Here is a 23,744-nt window from a genome sequence, read left to right as displayed (position 1 = left end):
AGACAAAGAAATAAAATAACACAGTATTTTTGTGAACTATGGTCTTTGATGATAGTGAGTTCAAGGAAGTTATGTTAATGCAGAAGAAGAGCAGAAGCAAAGAAAAGTCTCTTAAGGCTCCACGAAAGGCTAATACTGAGAAACGTTCAATATATGCTGCAAAAAAGCTGATTTGGTGTCACTTGTTGCCTCTCGGACAATTCCGAAGACATAAGAGTCATATTACGAGTCATTGCCATGCAGCAAATCTATAAAAGACAACCTGTAAGTGAGAGTGAATAAGATGAGTGATCTTCATGGAATAATTAATGACAAACATTCACATACTGTGACATGAAACAGTAGTCTTTATTTACTTAACTATGATATGGGTCACTAATATCCTTAATTGCTGATGTCTTTGGTCTGTTTGACTTCAGTTCGATTATATACCAGAGAACATTCAAAATAAATGAAAATTTGTAAAGTTACATTTTAGTGCGTATTTTCGTAAACTTTTTAGTTATCAATTTATTTCTGTAGAATCTAAATATTGAGCAGGTACATATTTCATATTTCTATGAATGAAAATTGTCAATTTTGTGTACGAGTATTATTGTGCATGTGTGTTAATTACATTACGTAAGGTTCTTCAAAGTAAGAACATAATTAATGAATTTGCAACAGTAACAATTACTTCAACATCTACATTTTTTTCAGAGGAACAAGGCTATAACTGCACTTATGACCTTTTACCAAAATTTATCTCAAACTTTTATTGGTGACCCGTCAGAAGTAAAAGGTCGTAAGTGCAGTTATCACCTTTTACCGCTCAAACTTGTAGTCTTGACAGAATCTAAGTACATTTATTACCTTTTACTTCTGTAAAATGATATTATTTTGATCTAAGAACTTTAAAACAAAACATAATTACAGTGTTTTATCAGCACCAAGCAATGTAAACTAAACAAAATATGATCTTATGTAGTCAACAAATATGGGAGCATCAAAATTGTTATAACAATATTACGGAAAATAAAGTTGTATTAAAAATATGTTTTTTTTTTTGCGTTTTTGTCGAAATCTTGAAAACGGCAGTTATTATCTTTTACCTTTGAACCCTCGATATGTAGTATTTATAGTATCCAATGTAAACAGTTGACCGGAAATTACCAAAAAAAGTAGTCAAGGTCAAAATGTGTATTGATGAGGTGTCTGATAAAGCTTGGTGAGACTAGATTTATCAGGCATGCACTTTATCAACAAAAACCAATGTAATGACTTGATAAAAATGATATTGCGCGGCCGTGCATATATTTTAACGTGACGTCATTAACGTTTTATATACAAACATAGTGTAAAAATGCGCTTATTGTTAGCGTTATACTAAAGGCCCGTCAATGAAAAATGACTCTTTTTTTCATTTTACATGTCTAAATTTTGGGTATGTGATAAATAGAATATCAAATTCGTAAGTGCATTAACCAGTTGGATAAAATATTATTATAATAATATTATTTAAATATTATAATATAATTTTTGCCATAGGCTCGCATGATATATTTGTTTTCAACTAGAGCAATACATTCAGTATTGAACTTACACTTATTCAATATCTTCTATTTACTTCAATAAAACGAAAGCTTATCCGGAATTTATCCATTCTTAGCACACACATATTCTAATCCGATCATGTAATTTAAAACCATGTAAAAAGAGCGAAAAGAGCATAATAAAAAATAAATAGATAAATAATAAATACAAATAGATAAATAAATGAATAAATAAATAAGAATAAAAAATAAACAATAAAGAAAAAAATATATAGAAATAACGAAAGAAATGAATAAATAATTTCTTTTTTAAATGAATAAATAAATAAAAAAGATTAGAAATAAAATTCAATACGTCTACATGTTGCATTACAAGTACATTAATTAACTCCAATGTATGATAACAGCAAATTTAACTATATAATAACTTACCTATTAAAACAGATTCACAGGCTCTAAGTACTAAATTGAAATTAATAAATATATCCAAGTAAATATGTATATCCATAATAGCATGTGTGTAACCCCTTATACTATTCTTACTGACATGGCTAAACAGTGAGGCATCATGCATTACATAACTTACAATGAAGAAATAACATAACCTGTTAAAAAAACATCTCCAAATATATGAGATACAATAAAAACCTGTTCGTGCTTGGTCTGACAAGTTATTCCCTTATCTAACTACTATTTTAAAGGACCGTGTAATACGGAAACGTATACTGACCTCAATTATATTTGATACCATTTAGTTTTTTTTTTGTTCTTTTTTATCATTTATTAATAAAATAAACCAACAATTGTCATTAAATAACTGTTCTGAAAAGTAACAGCCTATATTCGAGAAAAAAATACATATTTGACATGATATTTATAATCCGCATTTGTGAGTTTATTTAAACTGATACAAGTATAAGCGTGTAAACAAGACTTAAAATAGTTCGCGCTATAGTTATCTTATCGTGACGAAGCGTTTTAGTTTCTACCCGCGCTAGTAGTGTAGAGAAGTGAAGAGTACGGAACGTATATTGACCTCGATGATAGTTATCAAATTGAAAATAGTATCATTAATTCAAGTACGTTATGTAGTTTATGGTGGCATTTTTCTGCCACCAGATAACCTGATAACTAACTAGTTAATTAAGAGGTTAACTAGTTACGTAACTAGTTAACCTGATACCTAACTAGTTAATTAAGTGGTTAACTAGTAACGTAACTAGTTAACCTGATACCTAACTACTTAATTAAGAGGTTAACTAGTTACGTAACTAGTTAACCTGATACCTAACTACTTAATTAAGAGGTTAACTAGTTACGTAACTAGTTAACCTGATAACTAACTAGTTAATTATTAGGTTAACTAGTTACGTAACTAGTTAACCTCTTAATTAACTAGTTAGTTATAAGGTTATCTGGTATCAGAAATATGCCACCATAGTAGTTTAATATAAATAAATTGACTTTGTTTAAAAGATATTTATACAATTCATTTATAATACACACACAAAAAAAAGGAAAATACATTTTCTTTAATGGTACAATTTATATAAGCACGATCATCTTTATGCGCTTATTTTCATTTGTTCTAATGTAAGTAAAATTCAATTTCGTATTATTTAAGATTTGTGAAATATAATCATTGGATATTAACATTATATATATATATATTGAATACATATTTAACATAGTATTATGGGTTAAAACGATATGTGCCTCCAAATATAACTAACAAAATGTACTATTTAGTTAGCCGCACCCAAATGTAACGTATCTAAAATATTGATATGTTGCGTTTCATATCGTGCTCAGCAGCCTATAAAATCTAGAAATAGACAGATTAGTGCAATATACCTATCAATATTGTCCAACAACAATGACCTTGCACTATTGCATTTGACCATTTAGTCGGTGAATACTGTGAACATTACGAACTTATTTAAAATATTAGCAGTTGTATTAAAGGTCTAAATTAAGAATCCCTCGTAGACGTAACTTGTAGGTTCGAATCTTGATTCAGCCAATTTTCCTTTTTTTCTATTCTAATTTTGAAATTGTCATTCTCTTTAAAATGTGCAAACCGTTGTGTCTGTGCGTGATATCTGTGAGGTATCTTTTATTTGTATAAATGCGCTGTACTTTTTATTAAAGGTAAAGAAAAAAATATGTATATATAATTGTATGAAAAAAACACTCTTTAAAAGGGTCCTAAATCAGATGTAGTAGAATTATTTAAAAGTAATTTTTAAAAGTAAATTTGAATATTAAGTGTTTCTTTAGAGCATGGGGTTGGTTAGAATTAGAACCATAGACATGCATATCAATAACCCGATATCTGTACCAATGCACCACACCTCAGTGACGTGTGAAGTCAACAAGTGTTTATCAAATGACCTTTACGATATTTAATGAAGTGCCAGGTCAATATTGTTGAACAATATTACAGTGTCTGTACCACGTGACATTTTATATTAAATATTCTTAATTAAAGTTATACAAATTTATAAAGAGATTTTATTGTATTTTATTGTATTGATTAGCAACATTTGTCTTAGAATATGGTATTATTAATGTTGCACATGCTTGGACAATATGAAACCTTAGAATGGTATCAGACGTTAGTCATTCTATATCAGTTATGTTTGAAAGTCACCCTATAACCTGTAAAGCACTTGTGTTTCTTACTCAAAGAAATTAACATGGAACGTTGGAAATTCCGTCAATAAATAAGAAAAGTACCGGCATGTACTTATATTTCACTATATTTCTAAAATATATATTGAGATCATTTAACGTTACTCCAGCCATTTATATGACCTATCCAACAATTATTTCAAGTTGTTATTTTTTTCCAGGTAAGTTTAGCTTGTGTTCAGATAGCTGTATCAAAGTGTATGAAAGTGTATAGTACAACAGTTTCACTGGAGGTATAGATCTGGTGCTCAAACAAGGTGCAACAGCAGTGTTCAACCATAGGGAAGAGGGATACGCAGATAAAATAGTGGTATACAACTTACATGAGCAAAAGGAACAATGATTTGACCTGTATAGAACGGTGTACAACTGAAAAAAGTTTCATGTTTTATATACGGAACTATCCTACAATGTTTTCAAACTTTTATGACAAATGATTCCACATACTTTCCTCATTTGATAAGAATTTAACATGCTCTAAATCGATTAAAACATTGTATAAGAAGTTTTGCTCTTTCTACAAAGGTATCAAATTCCCTTATGAGGCTTAATATGACTTGATTATTGACAAAGTGATTACCCTCTTGTTTGAAAATTATTATATTGTATGAGCAAAATACATAGAAACTATTAAGTTATTTTTAAGCACAGAGTTAACTTTATGTAAATACATGCTTAACTTTTGAGTCATTTATCTTTTTTTCCATTTGAAAAGATACTGCATGCAAGGTGACTCAATTTTTAAACGAAAGTTCAAAGCAATGCTTTATCAGTTAGGTAATTTATTTTCGGACTATAGATACAAGGTAAACTTTAAAAGTTTTGTTAGCCTATGCAAATTTGTTACCAGAAAAGCTTTAATTGATAAAGATAGTGCTTTTTTCTAGGAAGCAACTGGTGGTGTCGGTCCAGACCTTATAATAGAGATGCTAGCAAATGTAAACCTAGAAACTGATATGAAAATAATAAACCGGAAAGGAATTATTGTGGTAGGTAAAGTTTTATGTTAAAATTTATTTTATCTTGAAGATATAAGGTGAGTTACTAATTAGGAAACTCTGTGGCCGAAATGTCAAGGTTGTTGATTTTAAGCCATTTGCCTCTCTGTGCTTTGGGTTCAAATCCCATTACAAACTCTGGATTCTAAAATCAGGCTAGATAACGGAAAATAGTTGGTTCTACTTTGGCGCCTGCTTTTGCCTGGAATAATAAAAATAATAATCTATTTTTATATTTTTATAATGACAAAGAAGAAAATGGATATTTTATCAGTGTTTACTTAATATTAATGTACAATAATTTAGATATAATAAACATTATTATTTCAAAGATACTTTAATTATAAGTTATACTTTGAAGTTGTTTGAACATTTAGGTTGTTGGTAACAGAGGGTCTATTAAAAATATAATGTTTGTAAATATACTGTATTTTGATATTCGATTGGACTGTTTCAAATTCAAACCTGGGAAAATCCATTACAGAAATGCAGGAGGTTCATGTTCAGTGGAAATGCTGGAGCCCCCTAATGTAACAAATGAACTTTTCTTTCCATATTTGAACTTACATTTTATATGGTTATAATCTTTCAGTTATATTCTGCTGTACGTGGTTATAAGAACTATTAAATTTACTGAGTAGGATTTTGTATGGTGTTTTCTGCATCTAATTTTTGCTTTTTAAATCTTGCATATTATTTTTATATTATCATTCATTTTATAGTTGTGTGATTGACTTACAGTAAATCAGACTAGAGTTTCTTACTATTCAGTCTTCCCAGGTTTATTATAATGTTTATCACATGTTTTGCTTTTTAAAGTTACATTAAATAAATATGTAAAGATATTTTGCCGTCGGCCTAAAAATCAAACATTCTACAGTTTCATTAACCTGTTTAATAGTATTGTTGTAAATCTCATCAAATATTGTTCATAAATTAGGATTTTAAACGGGAAACCCCACGGTACCACTAAAGTTCGTATACGAATTTTAACATGCAAATGAAGACTATAATGAGCTCGTGTATGCGCTACGTCATAGTTTTATAGTTGCTATCCGGAACACAGCAAATGTGATATCTTCTTGTGCAAACACACTTTAACCGTTTAAGCTTCACGGTGCACTAAACCTGGGGTTCAGTAAAAGTAATAATCTCGTAAAAAGATTAAATTTGTATGAAAACATCCGTTACAATGCGGAAATATACCGTTAAATTAGGACTGCCACTTATAGTCATGTTTGTTGATTTAATATTGATGTACGGATGATCCGAAGGCGGAGTTTCTCATGCAAACGGAAATTGTATTTCCCATTTCGCCACAATGAGGTTACCTATTTTTATAAAACTCATTTTGGTTGTTTGGACACCAAAATAAGACCTGGAGTCGATATAAAACCGAATTTATTAATGCAATGTCGCTATTTAGTTTTTTATGAAATTTATTAAATGTAACTTTAAATATATGTAAAGATATTCAGAAAATATTGTTTAATTGCAAAGAGAAAAATAAATTTATAAAAAATATATATCTATTAGTCACGCTTATACAACTGATTTTATCACTTAGTATTTTTCTTTGAGCTCTTCAAAAACTTTTCTATATGAGATAACAGTTCTCTTATCATAACTAGGTAAGACAATAATTATTGTCTTTAGTTTGCTTCCACCTCCACATTCCTCACAGATGGTCGAGTTGTCCACAGTACAACAATTTTCACAAATATTGTCAGAATTTAAAAAGTAATCGTAAACGGTGTATAAAATCTCCTTTGCTTCCCATTCGATCAGACAACTGAAAAAGAAATGTATATTTACAGATATAGACCATTTCTTGCTTTTTATTCGATATTGTGTTTATTAAGCACAGAACGTTTATTTCGGGACATAATATACTAGTAACGTTGAATTACACCACAGGAGCAAGTAAATGTAGTCGTCCCAGCGGCAAGTAAATGTAGGCGCTGTTTAGTCCCTGGTGCATTGATTATTTGAAATAAGAGGAACGAATGGTTGTTTTATGAACATTGGCTTTCAAATATATAAAGGTATCTTCAATAAAATAATAAAATAAATGCGATAATTAGAATTAAGTGTTTAATAACGCCATTACGTACATCATCAGACTTAAACGATAAAGCCCATACGACCTTATATAATCGATTTTCACTGTAATTTAAATGTTGTTTTTTTGTTACCTTTCTCTAATTAATGGAGGTATAGCAATTATCCCCTGTCCATTGGCCTCAGCTGATGTTAGTATTTTGTCAATGACATCTCGTACAGTCCCCTCCTTAGCTTCCGAGGTATCTATGCTCTTGATATTTACACGAATATCAGATCCTGACACATTAAAGTTATAATACCGTTCAACGATGATATTTTACCCTACAACTTAGTTTTCAGAAATTATCACCTAAATCATAAGTATATCCTCATTAATGATGAACTGCTATACAATTTTAATCTTATTTCGCCGAAACACTCGGATGCAACTGGATATAATATCGCCAGTTTTTGAAATCCCCGCCATTTGTAAAAGCTCTCGGGCCCGATCGGTTTCATTCGGAATTTACTCATTTGCATACGGAAAAGTTCGGAAATGCTATAATTAGAAACAAGTTCGGAAACGCTATAATTAGAAACGTCAACAAACTTGCGGAGATATAATGTAAATGAGGGATGCAATTTTATTTTATGTTTTGTAATTAATAAACGATATGAAAAGCTATTTATTAGCTAAAGAATGTAGCTTATATCCTCGTAACGCGTTACGAAACAATCGGAAAAAGAACAAAATCGAAGACTCTCACTTGATCTACAGTAAACAAGAAGATGGAGCGTTGGTCATGTCTATGTCGTACGGTTGCTGTGGTTATTTGAAATCGGTAAATTAGCCGTTCTTTATGATCGCTTCGTACCAGAAATAATACGTACCTATTGCCAAGCTTCCATCGTAGTAATATGGCATACAGTAGTGTGCGTCATGTAAATATTATGAAACACAGACACTTGGGCTTTGGTGCTCAATCTGTATTATATTATAGATGTTGAAATATGATTTTTTTTCAAAACGGCTTATATTAAGTTTTTTTTTTTTTTTTTTTTTTTTTTGATTTTAAAGGCGTTTTGAGCTCCAAACCCAAAGTGTCTGTGTTAGGAAATTATAATGAAAAGAAATATAATTTGGCAATCTGGTGTAATAACCTGTATAGAGTGTTACCAGATTAAATAACCAGTCAACTGCATGCAAAAGCCAATACATATTTAACATCTACAGACTCAACCGTTTGATATATGATAATGTATAATTATACTTCAATTTATAAGCAAACAAGAATGGAAAAAGGACCAAGTTAAAGTTCTGATGCCTACAATTTTGAAAATGATCACTCAATACCTGATTTTTATGTTGGCCTTTTGTAAAAGTGCACATTATGGAAAATAATGTACTAATGAGAATTTCATTCCAATACAAACACAGTGGCAAACTGTGTAAATATTATTCTGTTAACAATGAACAGTTGCATTCCACTGAAATAAGATTGCCAAGAATTAAATCCTAATCTCTGGATTATGTACACCGGTATGGCATAAAACCATAAATTTCCACCACTTTATGTTCAAAATGTTGAATTCTGCTAAAGCTCGTGCTATGGGGGGCATGGAAGGTAACTTGCACTTTCCAACAGGCTCACAAAAATAGAGCCTGCAACAGTTTCAATTTTGTCATTTTGGCTTTCTGCAGGAATTCTTTATTTCTCTATTTTCTGATGTCAAAATTTAATGTACTTTTTTAAAATTCAAATAAGATCACAGATTGTAACAATGTTTTACAAATAACTTTCAATGTTAATTTACACTCCACTTCTCTTAGCACGTTTCAGGACACATTTTGAAATGTTGTTAAAATAACAAAAACAAAGATAAATTGAAACATGTATTTGAACATTGGCAGTAAAACAACAATAAAATATTTTCAAATGAACAGCATATCTTCTTTTTTTTTTTTCTTACTCTTAAAATTGTGCAACAGTGACTTCTTTACAGTTATAGTTTTATTTTTTATTCAATCCATGCTGTCTTAACAGGAAGAGAAAGTGTGAAGATGGCCAATATTGTAGAAGGAAATAAACAATATTCTTAATTCCAACCAAATTGTATGAACTTGAGCTAACCCCTTATGGGTTTCTGGTGATGAATGATATTATGCTTAAGCATTGTGACCTTAGACCTTATTAACTCCAAACTAATGCTTAATTACTAATCTAAGCAATGTCCCTGGAAATGTTCAAAAACCTTGGGACAATGAAGTTTACATGTCACTGAGACCTTGAACTTATAATCAAATGGACCAATCTTAAAACTAATGGCAATCAGAATTTTTCCTTCTGAGTTACATAAACTATACCTTACAATGTTACACATATTTAAAGGAAGTTAAACTTTATGCCATCTTGAGCTTTAAATCTAATTACCTTATCAGTTGGTGCCATTATCTGGGGAAGAGCAATGTTCCTACCAAGCCTAAGAACTTAGGCTTACCCCTAAATGTAAAATATTGTTTGTTCCCCACTCCTGCGACCTTCCTACAAATAGCACAGCTACCTAAAATATCTTATTGCCCAGGATTTGTTTACTAAAATGAAATCAGAGTGTCAATGAGAATGACATCTTTTTAACTGTCTCGTGATTTTTTTAATTGTAAATATATACAAATGTTGGGATATTTGTATGATTTGAAACTGAAAATATGGTTCTAAATTTTAAGTAAAACAGATGCTTTTCATGCATTCACAATTTGTTTGAACTACATTATAATTTTAATGAAAAAATAAAAACAAGACAAACATTTTGAATAACTAGGAATGTTCCATAGGACACGGGTCCCCCCTACGCGCCACTGTTCTGTCAATCTTATGACTCTAGGTCAAATATTTTTTTGAAAACTAAAAATCTTTTACTAAGTAAAGGCAAGAACTTTACAAATACTGAATAAATTCACAAGTAAACCCCAAGGTTGCATAAGTACATATGCTGACCAACATTCTTTTAAACATTCAGGCCTACAAGTGAAAATACTTTCTGAGCTATGCATGAACAAGTTGAAAATTGTAAATTATTCGATAAATTAAAGTGAACCTGTAGTAGCCACTCCTATATTGTCTTTCTTATTTATATTTTTTATCCCTGCTAGGATATTAAATTATGGAGTTAAATGATAAATTATTTATGTTTGGCTGAATGAAATGAAAGAAAACATTAAATATTTTTTGAGCTATGCATGAACAAGTTGAAAAATTGTAATTTTATACTACTAATGTCAAGGGCAATAACTCTAACAAAACTGAAAAAAATCCACATGAAAGTCCCAGGTTCATAGCTTCACACAGTGATGTAAATCATATATTCCTGTAATTTAGTGATGTTGATCATTATTCCTATAAAGTTGGTTGATTCTCCACTCAAGCACTCAAGGAACAAAATAACAACATGATACGTTTTTTTTACAAAGTCAAGGGAAAATAACCTCTACAAATACTGGGATAAAATCCACAAGCCAACCCCAGGTGCAAAAACTAAAATATGCTGAGCAAAACCTATCCCGTAAAGGTTTAATGACTCTATGTCAAATCCTTTTGAGTTACATGTTTCGACACAAGTTGAAAACCATGCAAAATTTTACTAAGTCAAGGGCCATAACTCTCAAAATACTAAATCCAGACGAAAATACCCAGGTGCACAACTACACATAATGTTCAACATTCCTGTAAAGTTTCATTGCTCTAGGTCAAATACTTCTTGAGTAACTACAATTCATGGACTAATAACAACTAGATCTCCGCGAGTCATGGACTAATAACAACTAGATCTCCGCGAGTCGGATGTGTTGCCTTGTGAACAATATAGTTTAGGAGAAATGGCCAAGACAAAAATGAAATATGAAAATTAACAAAGGGCAATAAAGTTAAAGCCACTAATAGCAAATAACAAGCAAAGCCAAAATTTAGACATTTAACCTTGAAGGTCAATTATGAATGAAGGCCAAGGTTAGACAATACACCAAGAACTTTAAAAGTTATGAACAAGGTTCAAGTTTGCAGAAGGCAACAGCAGCAACCTCTATTTCTTTTTTTTTTTCAAAAAAAAAAAGCTGAGCTAAAGTGAATGACATAGTACATGTATATCAAAAGATATAATTGAATAATACTTTTAACTTTTTTACTACATTAAAGCTCATAGCAGCACTTATAGTTTAATAGATCGGATAATATTTTGCACTTGTATAAAAAGTAGTCATTTTTTCTGACAAAATATTCAAAACAGACCTTGAGTCATGACAAATGAATCAAGAGAATTTTTTTTCGAAACAAGATAGATACAGTCCCATATCTAAAAAGATATTTCATAAAACTATCATGAGTACCAGGTATTCAATGTCAGCTTAAATATGTTTGAATAGTTGGGCAATCAGTGTAATACACTATTTATCATTCTTTTCCATAAAAAGTCATTCATATCTTGATTTATGTTCCTCATGAATGGCTCGGGTAGGCTTTGGGCTAACTTGGGCCAAATGTTTTGAAAGTCTTGAAAGTCTGTGGGGGTCATCTTCCTTTAACTTTCTATTTTATATATCCCCTCCCTGTCACTAATTCTCAGAGTTATAGCATCATGTAAAATGGTATCCATATAATGATACTTTTACTTCTTCTTTAATTCATCCAGACTCGCTGAAGTCTGAAATGAGAAATTAACAAGCCTGTTATAACAAAAATCATAAGTGTATACAATTCTCAAAATGCATTACATGTAATTATGTCCTCAAAATTTATTAGTCAGGTCAGGTCAGAGACGGCAAAATCTCTTTTGATTGAAATTAATATTATATAGGCAATATAAATGCATAGTGATCACACTTTCAATAAAAATATCTTATAATTCATAGAGGCAGGAACATTTAATACTAAGATATGCAGCATTTATATTCATATGCACAAGAGCTGTCAGTAGGACAGCAACGCTCGACTATTCTTAGTGCTTGATAGTAAAAAAAATGCTTGATACAGTTACCTCCTCCTGTTTACAGGTTGGGGTCATGATGGTGAACAAGTGTGCAAAGTTTCAAAGCCCATATGTCAATGGACTTTGAAAATATTTGAACTATTTACAAAACTTTAAAGTAAATTCTAAGTCGAAAAAGGGGCATATTTCTGTCAAAATGCTTGATAGAGTTACCCTCCTCCTGTCTACAGGTTGGGGTCATGATGGTGAACAAGTGTGCAAAGTTTCAAAAGCCATATGTCAATGGGACTTTGAAAATATTTGAACTATTACAAAAACTTTAACGTAAATTCTAAGTCGAAAAAGGGGCATAATTCTGTCAAAATGCTTGATACAGTTACCTCCTCCTGTCTACAGGTTGGGGTCATGATGGTGAACAAGTGTGCAAAGTTTCAAAGCCATATGTCAATGGACTTTGAAAATATTTGAACTATTACAAAAACTTTAACATAAGTGGTTACGCCGATGCCGACGTGGACGCCGACGCTCGGGTGACTGCAATAGCTCTACTTATTCTTATCGAATAGTCGAGCTAAAAAATGAAAAAAAAAATGTTGAGAATCTATATGCCCAAAGAAGATAAAGCAAAACATTTTATTTAGGTTTTGCCTCTTTATATGTTTGAAGAACTGAAATCTTTCTACTGAAATAAACAAAGAAACATGCTACATCCATATTAGACTCAGTACAGAGTACATCTATGTTGAACATTATTATAGTTGCCAAACATTCACTTTATTAAGCACAAACTGGACACTGTTTTCTTTCATTCTGAGTAAATTGTGAAAACATTACATGTTGAAGTTTTGTAAGTAGCTATACCTAACAGATCCCCCTTGTTGGTGATGTATGGTCTATTTGCATGTATATTATAATCTATGGCTGCAAGAAGATTGTGCATCCTATAAACAGGTGGTGTGTAAGCAAATCTTTTGGTACAATACATCAAGATGTGCTGTTGAAACCCCTACATGCCAACTGTACTTCTAAAAATGAATACAAATAATGGGAAAGATATTTTCATTTAAAATGATTTTAGTAAGAAAAAACCCTTTAACATTAACATATTCATATGCTAGATATATATATAAATCTCTGTATGTAAATAATTATCTTTGAAAAGATTTTACACAGCTCTATCCTTCAATTGATAAGTGCAATAAAGGTGCCAATTAATTTATACATAATGGTTGTAGGTCCATTTGCGTTAACATAAAAAAGGTGCTGTAACTATTTGAACATTCTATAATCAATAGACATATGAGCTTTGTATTAATCAGGACATATACTCCTTTCCAGTTAGAAAATAAATCCTTTTTAAAATTTCACTCCAAACTGCTAGCATATCTTAACAAATATAGACATATCTCCTTTGCAGAATTAATGGTTCCAACATTGGAGCCATTGGCTTCAACTTTTTTGATTGGCCAATCTGGTGGTGCAAACCTAAAATTGCCCCAGGGGGAAAACCCTGTTAATATAAAATTTCTTTTTATTGTACCTGATGAGAACATACCTGCAGTTGAGATATTATGTCATCTTATTCAGAACACCAGCCAGGTATTTCAGATTATGTGCATCTTGTTTCCTTTGCAGCCATGGTTTGTTCTGGTTCTAATGGGCCATGATTTGTACTAGGCAATTGGTGTATTCCATCATCTGAAAACAGTAATCCATCATGCTGCAATAACTATAAGATTGATGCAGACACTAAAATATATTATTCCCTGAAATAAAATATCCAAGACAAATAAGCATGCATTAAAAAATGGCAAAGAAGTCAGCCTTCAACAAGTTTTATGAAACATTACTTTTTTAAGCATTTCACATTTATTTTACATATAAAATGCTTACCATAAACCTATGAAGTATTCCTCATTATGCATCAAAACATCTTACAATGCATTAATTTTCTTGCAACAAATGACAATTATGTATTGCTATCTAGAATTTTATCTAAATATTTTCTTTGAGCAACAGAATAATCATATTAAAAATATCAAACATTCAACAAAAATCAAATATATAATAATTGTTTACTTACCTGAATAGTTTTTTATAGTCTGTAGCAGTTTTATAACTAAAACCAGAAATGAATGGTTGTGTCTCAATTCAACTCCAAAAGGATTTTTATTGGCTTTCTTTAGTGCTACCTGAAGATTAAAAAACCATAACTTGCTTAAGATTTAGAAGAAGAAAAAAATCAATTGTGGAATTCCTTTTCATTTTAGCAAAAACATATTCTACATAAGAATTGTATATATATTCAGTCTTCACCAACATTTACTATAGGACATGAATCTGCCCTTGTTAATAACAACAAATACAGCAGTATTTGCATGCAGTGATAACACCAGTCTATTAAAAATTCTTTGTTTAAAAAGGGGTATATCTTAAAAAAATTGCTTTTCACACAGTCATTGAATTTAGATTTTGAATTCACTGGCCCCAATTCCAGTTTTGAATTTATTATACTATATATTTAAGTTAAAATTAACTACATTTTCTTAAAATTTACACTGGCCCAAACTAATTTTCACTGGCCATGGGCCACCGGGCCAGTGCTAAATTCAATGACTGCTTTCATAAGAACATGTATGCTCCCCTGTTTAACAATTACACTTTGTCCTGATAAGCAAGTCTTTCAAGTTTCATGTTGATACATTTCAAAATATTTAAACAAGAACTGTCGGAGGACAGTAACGCTCGACTATTCGAAAATTTGTCACAAGGGTGTTTCATTGAGTATAATAATGCTTACTTATATGAATACATAAAATTGTACGAAAAGGTACAAACCCTTCAAGTTTCAATACAATCACAGAGAACAATTGTGTGAAGTTTCAATCCATTCCCTTCAGTAGTTATGGAGATACCAGCTTACATACAAAAACTTAACCAAGAATTTCTAAGTCGAAAAAGGGCATAATTATGTAAAAAAGCAAATCAGATTATGGGACTTGTGCCAATCATCTAAGATAATCACAGAGAACATGTGTGTGAAGTTTCAATCCATTCCCTTCAGTAGTTATGGAGATACCAGCTTACATGCAAAAACTTAACCAAGAATTTCTAAGTCAAAAAAGGGGCATAATTATGTAAAAAAGCAAATCAGAGTTATGGGACTTGTGCCAATCATCTTAAATAATCACAGAGAACAAGTGTTTGAAGTTTCAAATCCATTCCCTTCAGTAGTTATGGAGATACCAGCTTACATACAAAAACTTAACCAAGAATTTCTAAGACGAAAAAGGGGAATAATTATGTAAAAAAGCAAATAAGAGTTATGGGACTTGTGCCAATCATCTTAGATAATCACAGAGATCAAGTGTGTGAAGTTTCAATCCATTCCCTTCAGTAGTAATGGAGATACCAGCTTACATACAAAAACTTAACCAAGAATTTCTAAGTCGAAAAAGGGGCATAATTATGTAAAAAAGCAAATCAGAGTTATGGGACTTGTGCCAATCATCTTAGATAATCACAGAGAACAAGTGTGTGAAGTTTCAATCCATTCCCTTCAGTAGTTATGGAGATACCAGCTTACATACAAAAACTTAACCACAGGGACGCCGACGCCGACGCCGACAAATGGGTGACTGCATTAGCTCGATTATTCTACGAATAGTCGAGCTAATAATTAATGCAATTGTATGCCAACATAGCAATCTGACAAAGAATGTAATAGCTTTGAAAAAAAAAGAAGCTAGAAATTAGTAATTCATGATGTTTGATTGTAACTAAGAAAGTATACTCCACTTTTGAGGAATCTGTAACTATTTTGTTGTATGGTCTGAGAATTGACTACATAACAGAATCCTTTCCAAAAACCATATATGAGCAGTGTCACGCCAAAACCAACATAGTGCGTTTGCGACCAGCATGGATCCAGACCAGCCTGCGCTTCCGCGCAGTCTGATCAGGATCCATGCTGTTCGCTATCAGTTTCTCTACTTGTTATAGGGTTTGTAAGCGAACAACATGGATCCTGATCAGACTGCGCGGATGCGCAGGCTGGTCTGGATCCACGCTGGTTGCAAAACCATTATGTTGGTTCTGTCATATATTTTTTCACAAGTGGATTTAAGACCTATAATTGTTTACTTACCATGAATAGTTTATAGTCTGTAGCAGTTTTATAACTAAACCAGAAATGAATGGTTGTGTCTCAATTCAACTCCAAAAGGATTTTATTGGCTTTCTTTAGTGCTACCTGAAGATTAAACCATAACTTGCTTAAGATTTAGAAGAAAAAAAATCAATTGTTGGATTCCTTTTCATTTTAGCAAAAACATATTCTACATAAGAATTGTATATATATTCAGTCTTCACCAACATTTACTATAGGACATGAATCTGCCCTTGTTATTAAAAACAAATACAGCAGTATTGCATGCAGTGCTAACACCAGTCTATTAAAAATTCTTTGTTTAAAAGGGATATAACTTAAAAAAATATTGCTTTCACAGTCATTGAATTTAAGATTTTGAATTCACTGGCCCCAATTCCAGTTTTGAATTTATTCAATTTACTCTATTATTTTTTCACCTCAGTGAACAATTACCTATAATAATATTATGGAGTCATACAAATATCAAACTCATCATTTAAGATGACACCAAAATCTTTCAATTGGACCAAAATTAACCATGTAATGCATGTTTTTTTTTATCTTCTTCTAATACAGTATTATATGCCACTTAAAAAATGTCATTATTGTTTAATTTTTAAATCATATGAATATCTGATCATGATATATATGGATCACATGTTGACATGTATATATCCATTAATTGGTTCAATAAACTAATAAAAAAAAACATGAATTCAGCAGTATTTAAGATTAATCAGTTTTTATATGAATTATTTAAGTAAATTAGTATGCAAGTATATAGTTATATAGCAATTTTGAAAGGTATTATTATAACCTGGCACTTTCAACAAAAATGGTGTACTTACTCTCCTCTGCATATACACTGAAGTCCAGGTCATCTTTGATGTCCCTGGTAGTGGTATTGCAACACATGATGACGATGAAATTGATTTATTTCTGTAATTGAAAATATAGCATACTTGTACCATATGGCCTAAAATCTTGACTATTCAAACCAATTACAATACATGAATTGCTGCACTGCTTATAAGGAAGAAGGGTTGTCAATAAGAATTATCTAACGTTTCCAGCACAATTAATGTTATTGTCCATGATTATTTTTCAAATCGTGAAATGCTGAAATTTTACTGCAGAAATGATTCAAATGAGACAAAAATATTAATTTTTGTGCGATTTTCCAGACAACATTTTATTTTTTCTACTTTATTTCTTTGAAGATTTGACAACCCTGGATAGTAGATCAACATATCAGACTTACGGGCTTGTTATTGCTTATATGTCGGTCAAGGTTGCCCAAAAGCAAAAATATCTCAAAATCAAAGGACGTCACATTTATAGGACTACCCTTGATAGTTGAACATGCTTTGAAGAAATGCCTGTTCTGCTAGTCAATAGTTCTAACCCATTTTGAGACACATGTGGCTAATCTATTTCACAACATTGTAGTTACTATACAGTACAGCTTACAGTTAAAAACAATAATGTGATTGAAAATAAAAGTTATTCAAGGGTAGTCCAACTAATTAGACTTGTCAAAGAGACACCGAGATAATTTTGGACGGGCGCTGTCTTTTTCCAAGTCCAACCACGAACTGCAGTTTTATGCACGGACGCTTCCCAATTAGAAGTTGTTGGGAGCGAAAACTAGAAAAGTTTCAAAGAAACGGTCTACATTACCTGAAAGAGAATCGTTTTTTATGCAAGGTTCCAAATTATCATACTTCAAAGTCGAACAGAAGTCTAAATATTCCACTTTAATTTTTTTAATCGTTGAAAATTATTGAAAGCGGCCATATTGGAAAGCGGTGTCATGGTAAAATTGTAAACACTGGTAAAATCCATGGTGTAACACAGGTATCGGCGGCAATCGATTGTATTTGCCACTTTATGATACAATTTGTTTATGTTATTTATATGAATTATTGCAGGAATAACTCTTTTATTCACACACAAATATTTCAGCATTAAAAAGAGAATGTGTAAAGGTAATTATGATAACCTTACTTAGAAATTAAATAGTTTATGATGTCCGATGTCAGATCATACTGCATTTAAGTCCGTTTAAATTGTCAAATTAGATATTATTAAGTAGGATTTTTTAACATCTGTGATCATTAGGTGAAATTTCTGAACTACCTTTTTATTTTATAACCCTGCCATGATTTCCCACATACGAAAATACAATGTAATTGTAGGTACATCTTAATGAATTATAATTATACTATACATGATGAAGCAAAAAAGAATTTCAATTTATATTACACTCCATATCAATTTCTAGTTTATTATCTTTAAAAGAAATTGAGGACGGTTGTGTATGGGAAGAAGTTCAAAACAACCAAAAATAACTTTAAAACTCTGAAAAAAAAAATCTAAAAATTTCAAACTATAAAATGGAATTTCAGACAGTCCTCAGTAAAATACAATTGTCGCACAGATTTGACGGGGTTTATGATAAAAACACAGCAAGCGGAAATTTAGTGACCGTTATTTAGATGTTGAATAGCATAAAAATGTAAGACAGATGGAAGAAATGTTGGAACGACTGTCGCAAAAGGCACCAAAACCTCTGATACCCATTAAAAATTCCATGTTATCTAGTTCCCGTTGAACGGCACCTCGAATGTGTCACATTGAAAGTTCCATGATTACCGCCGTATTATGTACACATCTGTGGATGTTGATTAAAAATTTCAACATTATTATGTTTAAGTGATCAATTCTGTTTAAACCGGCGAAAGGGAGCACTTGAACCTACCAGAGCCGTCTTTGGCACTCCTGTGTATTTATGTTTCGATTTTGCAGTTTCAGGCGTTTTTGGTGGGTTTTTTTGGAGGGTGGATACATGAATGTGGATAAGTTTTTTTCTGTTTCTTTACATTTCTTTGCTTGCTTGCCGAACCTTGTATTGATAATCATTATCTGTTTGTTACGGTTCGGTATACATGTATACAATATGATAAACAAGATGAACAAGGAAAGGCGGCGTTTAATGAACGCAAACCCCACACGACCCAGGAACATGAACCATTGGCAAGGAGCCCAGGAGGATCCTAAATTAAAACGGGAAAGGGCGCAAGGGAGAGCACGGTCAGGCTTATCACTAAAATGTAACTGAGAAGGAAATCAAAGAAAATAAATAAATGAATGATTAATAGGACCACTAAGTTAACGAGCACAGGGGAAGGGGATAGGAAATTCGGGGAGGGGGCAAAATAAAGAAATAAAACTAGGGGCAAACGGAAGACACTTACCAAAGACGAAAAAACAACAAGGGACACAAACAAAAGTGTCACCAAAACAGTATGAAACAGGACCACTAAGTTAACGGACACAGGAGAAGGGAATAGGAAATTTGGGGGAGGGGGCGAAATAAAGAAATAAAACTAGGGGAAAAGAGAAGAAACTTACCATGGACGAGAAAACAACAAGGGACACAAACAAAAGTGTCACCAAAACAGTATGAAACAACAAGACATACACCTTATACATTTATAAGTCTCTTAATCTGTTCATTTGAAAATTCTGATCTTCTCAATGACTTTTTTTTTAATATCCTCTACTTAAAATTTATTTCAATTAAAATATGTGACCCTTTCCTTTATAGTTACACAGCATATGGCTGGGTCACAATAAAGTCCTTTTTAGTAAATTAATAAAGTATGTCAAGAAGACATTTAACTTTATCAATAGGTTTAATATGGTATTATATATCGGCAATCGGTGAAAAAAAGCTCTTGAAATATTATTTGTACAAATACTGAATAATTTGAAGTGTATTTCAAATAGTTTCCTTCAATATTTCTTTTACGTTCTTAATTGTCATATAAATATGCATGTATAAATGAAGTCAGTATTTTATCCGAGAGTGACATTTGGCAGTCATTAGCTGTAAACAAGAAGGCAAACCACAAATTGATAAATGATGAGTATATGTATTAAAATATTTAAAAAATATTAAACAACAGTACTTGTACAGAGCCTATTTGCAACCATTGCATTTTAGGTTAAATACAATGATACTTTTCAATAGTATTTAATAATGCACACATTTATTAAAAATAATGAATAGATTTATTTCCCCCGATATTTCGTTTAATTTAATCTTCATGCGTAACCCACACTTACCTGCTAGACACACTGGTAGCTACTACCAGCTTTCACGGAATCGATTTTTTACGATGACGTCATAACATGTCCGCCGAAGATAGAGTAGACAGTACAAATTTGAAATAAATCGCATGTATGCGTTAAGACAGGTACAATCTACTTTTTTTTCTAGGAGAAGTTAGTACTAAAATTTATATTCTATTGATCTTTAGAGGTAATTGACGTTACTTTCAGGTTTAAGCAGTAAAAATCAGTTTTATGTAATATTAATATCAATGCATATTATATTATGGTAAATCCATTTCAGTTCGAGTATGGGCTAGACTATAGCCTGATGAGCATAAATGACATCTTAAGACACACTCGAACCTACTATTGCGGTCGTGATATAAATTTTATATAATATACATTGATATTGATACTTTATATTTATGTTCAACATATTTTTTCAAACATAAATTTTCAGGCACTGTGAAGAAGAAAAAAATGTTTGCAACGTACGTATGAAAAATTTGCAATTCATGACAACAAAAATGAATGTCATGTCAATGTCATCGGTAATAGATAAATATCAATACATAATATATTGTGTTGTAGTATATAAGTTCGAGTATGGGCTAGACTATAGCCTGATGAGCATAAATGACATCTTAAGACACACTCGAACTTACTTATGCGGTCATCTATAATATATTTATGCATTGATATTTATCCCGTCTTGGGTTTCTTCACTGTCACAGTCCGAGTGTTAATTTTTCTTTTTCGTTGACCTGGTTTTTTACCGTGGGTTCTTGGTGCAATTATCGTCGATTGTCCGTCCGTAGATGTCATGTAACCGGGCTTTTGATACGGGTGGCGTCGAAAACGGACAAAATGCTTGCGTCTCTGTGAAGAATTGGTTCAAGTATAGAATAAATCAACAGATATAATATGTCTTTTTTATATCAAAAGAGTGTGTAGTTAATTGCAATTTCTAATTATCTAATTTAATGTGCATGTAAAGGACAGTGTCTAATTAATGCAACTTTGATGTGCAGGTCGGTACTCTCAATTATCATAATTGTGTACAAATTGATTAAATCATCACCTTTTTGTGCTACAATATACAAGGTCTTTAATCAGCAAGGATTAGCACGTGTGATAAACAATACAACAACTACTGTCCTCCACTGATGACCACATTGCTTTTCGGTACACATAGTATGGTAAAAATAAAGACATAACTGAACGAAAATTTATAAGTTTTTCTTTATTTTACATGATATAAAAATATAATAATAAAAAATATGGTTCGATGCTTTGAATAACTTATTGGTACTTTTTACACAGCCTCTTTCTGTCCTTCACACAACCTATAAAATATTAGAAATATGGTATGAGCAAGATTGAAAAATCGTGTAACTAATCATAATATTTTTAATTGAAATAAGTTCAACTTAATTAATCAATTTATAACACTTTCACATAATTAATATGAAGGATTAGTGTGATTTATATAAATATTCGAGTGCTATTCGGTAAAGTATATGTACTTTAGCATTACCGGAAAGCAATCAATACAACTTTGTAACAACTTTGAAAATCGCGTAATGAAACATAAAATATTTATAAAAACGTCATGATATATAGATCTTCAACTACTAAATAGATTGGTAACACTTTCAAACCAATAAAATAAAGTTTTCATGTATTAATTGGGTAAACAATATTGCTATCCGGTAATGTACATGTTTCTTAGCAGGACCGGAAAGCACTCGATATATCAGTTTTCCTAAATACTCGTAATAATTATCATTATATATTTATAAAAACATGTTGTCTGAAAGATTTTGATCTAATAAATCGATTGGTAACACTTTAAAACCAATAAAATAAAGTTTTCATGTATTACTTTGATATTCAATATTGCTATCCGGTAATGTACATGTACCTTAGCAGGACCGGAAAGCACACGATATATCTATTTTCCTAAATAATCGTAAAAATTATCAATATATTTTTATAAAAATGACTTGTCTGTAAGATTTTGATCTAATAAATCGATTGGTAACACTTTCAAACCAATAAAATAAAGTTTTCATGTATAACTTTGATAAACAATATTGCTATGCGGTAATGTACATGTATCTTAACAGGACCGGAAAGCACTCGATATATCTATTTTCCGAAATATTCGTAATAATTATCAATATATATTTTAGAAAATGATTTTTCTGAAAGATTTTAATCTAATAAATCGATTGGTAACACTTTCAAACCGATTAATTAACGTTTTCATATGTTTTTTATGAGAAATTTGAGTGCTTTCCGGTATTTCGGTGCTATCCGGTGCTTTCCGGTTTTTCTATGCACCGGTTATTCAAAATATAATTTTGTTGTGTCTTAAATGATTCTTAAAAGATAGTGATTGGCCATCTTAAACGATATTACAATGGTTACAATGAACATACGCCATAAAATTGTAAAGGATTAGGCTATGCCGATCTTTTATTTAACCTGTTAACAATAACAATTTATTGGTACGAAAATTACAGTGAACGAAAACTTGATACACAGACGTGGATCTGCAAGCTTAATTTCTTTATCAAGAGTCAAAACCATCCTAAAAACTATAACACAATATCTGTGTTTATATATTCGTAGGTGAAATTTTTCTATAAGTAGATCTAAGACCATGAAAAAATTAAATGCAAACAAAAACGATGATCACCTCACCTGTCAATCAGATAACAACTCCACGGTCGCTTTTTGGTTTTAATTACCCTTTTTAGAACTTTTCATCGCTTTGAATCACTACCGGAGTATATCCTTGATTGAATTAAATCACAGTTTCTTTCAACTTTTCGCTTTTTCCTTTTCCAATCTCAAAATTTATTTCTCGTATACGTGACACACCTTTCGTATTGTCCGCCATTATTTTGGTTTGGTAAATCATATCACGTGATTCAGATCCGAACATTTACGGAAATAATCGAAGGGCTTCCCGCCAAAATATAAATCTTATTTGACTAACCCAGTCAAATAAGAAAATGCATTTTTTAGAATGGTCAGAAATGTTACGGAGAGCGTTTCTAAGTTGGAAAACTTTGTCAATACTAGTTAAATAATGCATTTGATAACAATAAGGCGTTAATTTGACAATCTGTTTTGATGAATTTGACCAGGAATATAACTTTAACTGTCAATATAAAAATAATACTACATTATCATGTTTACAATAGTTCTTGTCAGAGA

The 23,744-nt window shown here is 31.3% G+C and overlaps 1 protein-coding gene and 3 long non-coding RNA genes across 5 annotated transcripts in view; 1 reads left to right on the top strand and 3 right to left on the bottom strand.

Annotated features, from left to right (window-relative positions):
* The window catches only part of LOC132735468 (uncharacterized), a 37,297-nt gene extending 35,256 nt beyond the window's left edge, over positions 1-2,041 (bottom strand). The window contains exon 1 of the mRNA XM_060722422.1: positions 1,965-2,041. Within this exon, the coding sequence (XP_060578405.1) occupies positions 1,965-2,040 (76 nt within the window). The 5' untranslated portion in view covers position 2,041. The remainder of the gene's footprint in view (positions 1-1,964) is intronic.
* Positions 2,042-4,434: 2,393 nt separating this feature from the next.
* On the top strand, positions 4,435-5,629 carry LOC132735458 (uncharacterized). The gene is made up of 3 exons (XR_009626452.1): positions 4,435-4,536; positions 5,114-5,215; positions 5,602-5,629. It is a non-coding gene; the product is annotated as an uncharacterized LOC132735458 (long non-coding RNA).
* Positions 5,630-10,900: 5,271 nt separating this feature from the next.
* Positions 10,901-13,900, bottom strand: LOC132735465 (uncharacterized). The gene is made up of 3 exons (XR_009626456.1): positions 13,803-13,900; positions 13,109-13,272; positions 10,901-11,962 (listed from the first exon to the last, which is right to left on the bottom strand). It is a non-coding gene; the product is annotated as an uncharacterized LOC132735465 (long non-coding RNA).
* A 469-nt stretch (positions 13,901-14,369) lies between these two features.
* On the bottom strand, positions 14,370-23,694 carry LOC132735464 (uncharacterized). 2 transcript variants are annotated; one of them, XR_009626455.1, is made up of 4 exons: positions 23,226-23,694; positions 17,246-17,336; positions 16,395-16,499; positions 14,370-14,439 (listed from the first exon to the last, which is right to left on the bottom strand). It is a non-coding gene; the product is annotated as an uncharacterized LOC132735464 (long non-coding RNA). The 2 variants fall into 2 exon arrangements; XR_009626454.1 differs by lacking the exon at positions 23,226-23,694 and having other exon boundaries at positions 17,246-17,901.
* Between the last annotated feature and the right edge of the window lie 50 nt (positions 23,695-23,744).

This window comes from Ruditapes philippinarum, unplaced genomic scaffold (genome assembly GCF_026571515.1).
Source record: "Ruditapes philippinarum isolate M1 unplaced genomic scaffold, ASM2657151v2 ctg1342_1_1_1_1, whole genome shotgun sequence".
Lineage (NCBI taxonomy): Eukaryota > Metazoa > Mollusca > Bivalvia > Venerida > Veneridae > Ruditapes > Ruditapes philippinarum.
The sequence above is the reverse complement of the archived record's forward strand: the minus strand, read 5'-3'. Positions and strand labels throughout refer to the sequence as shown.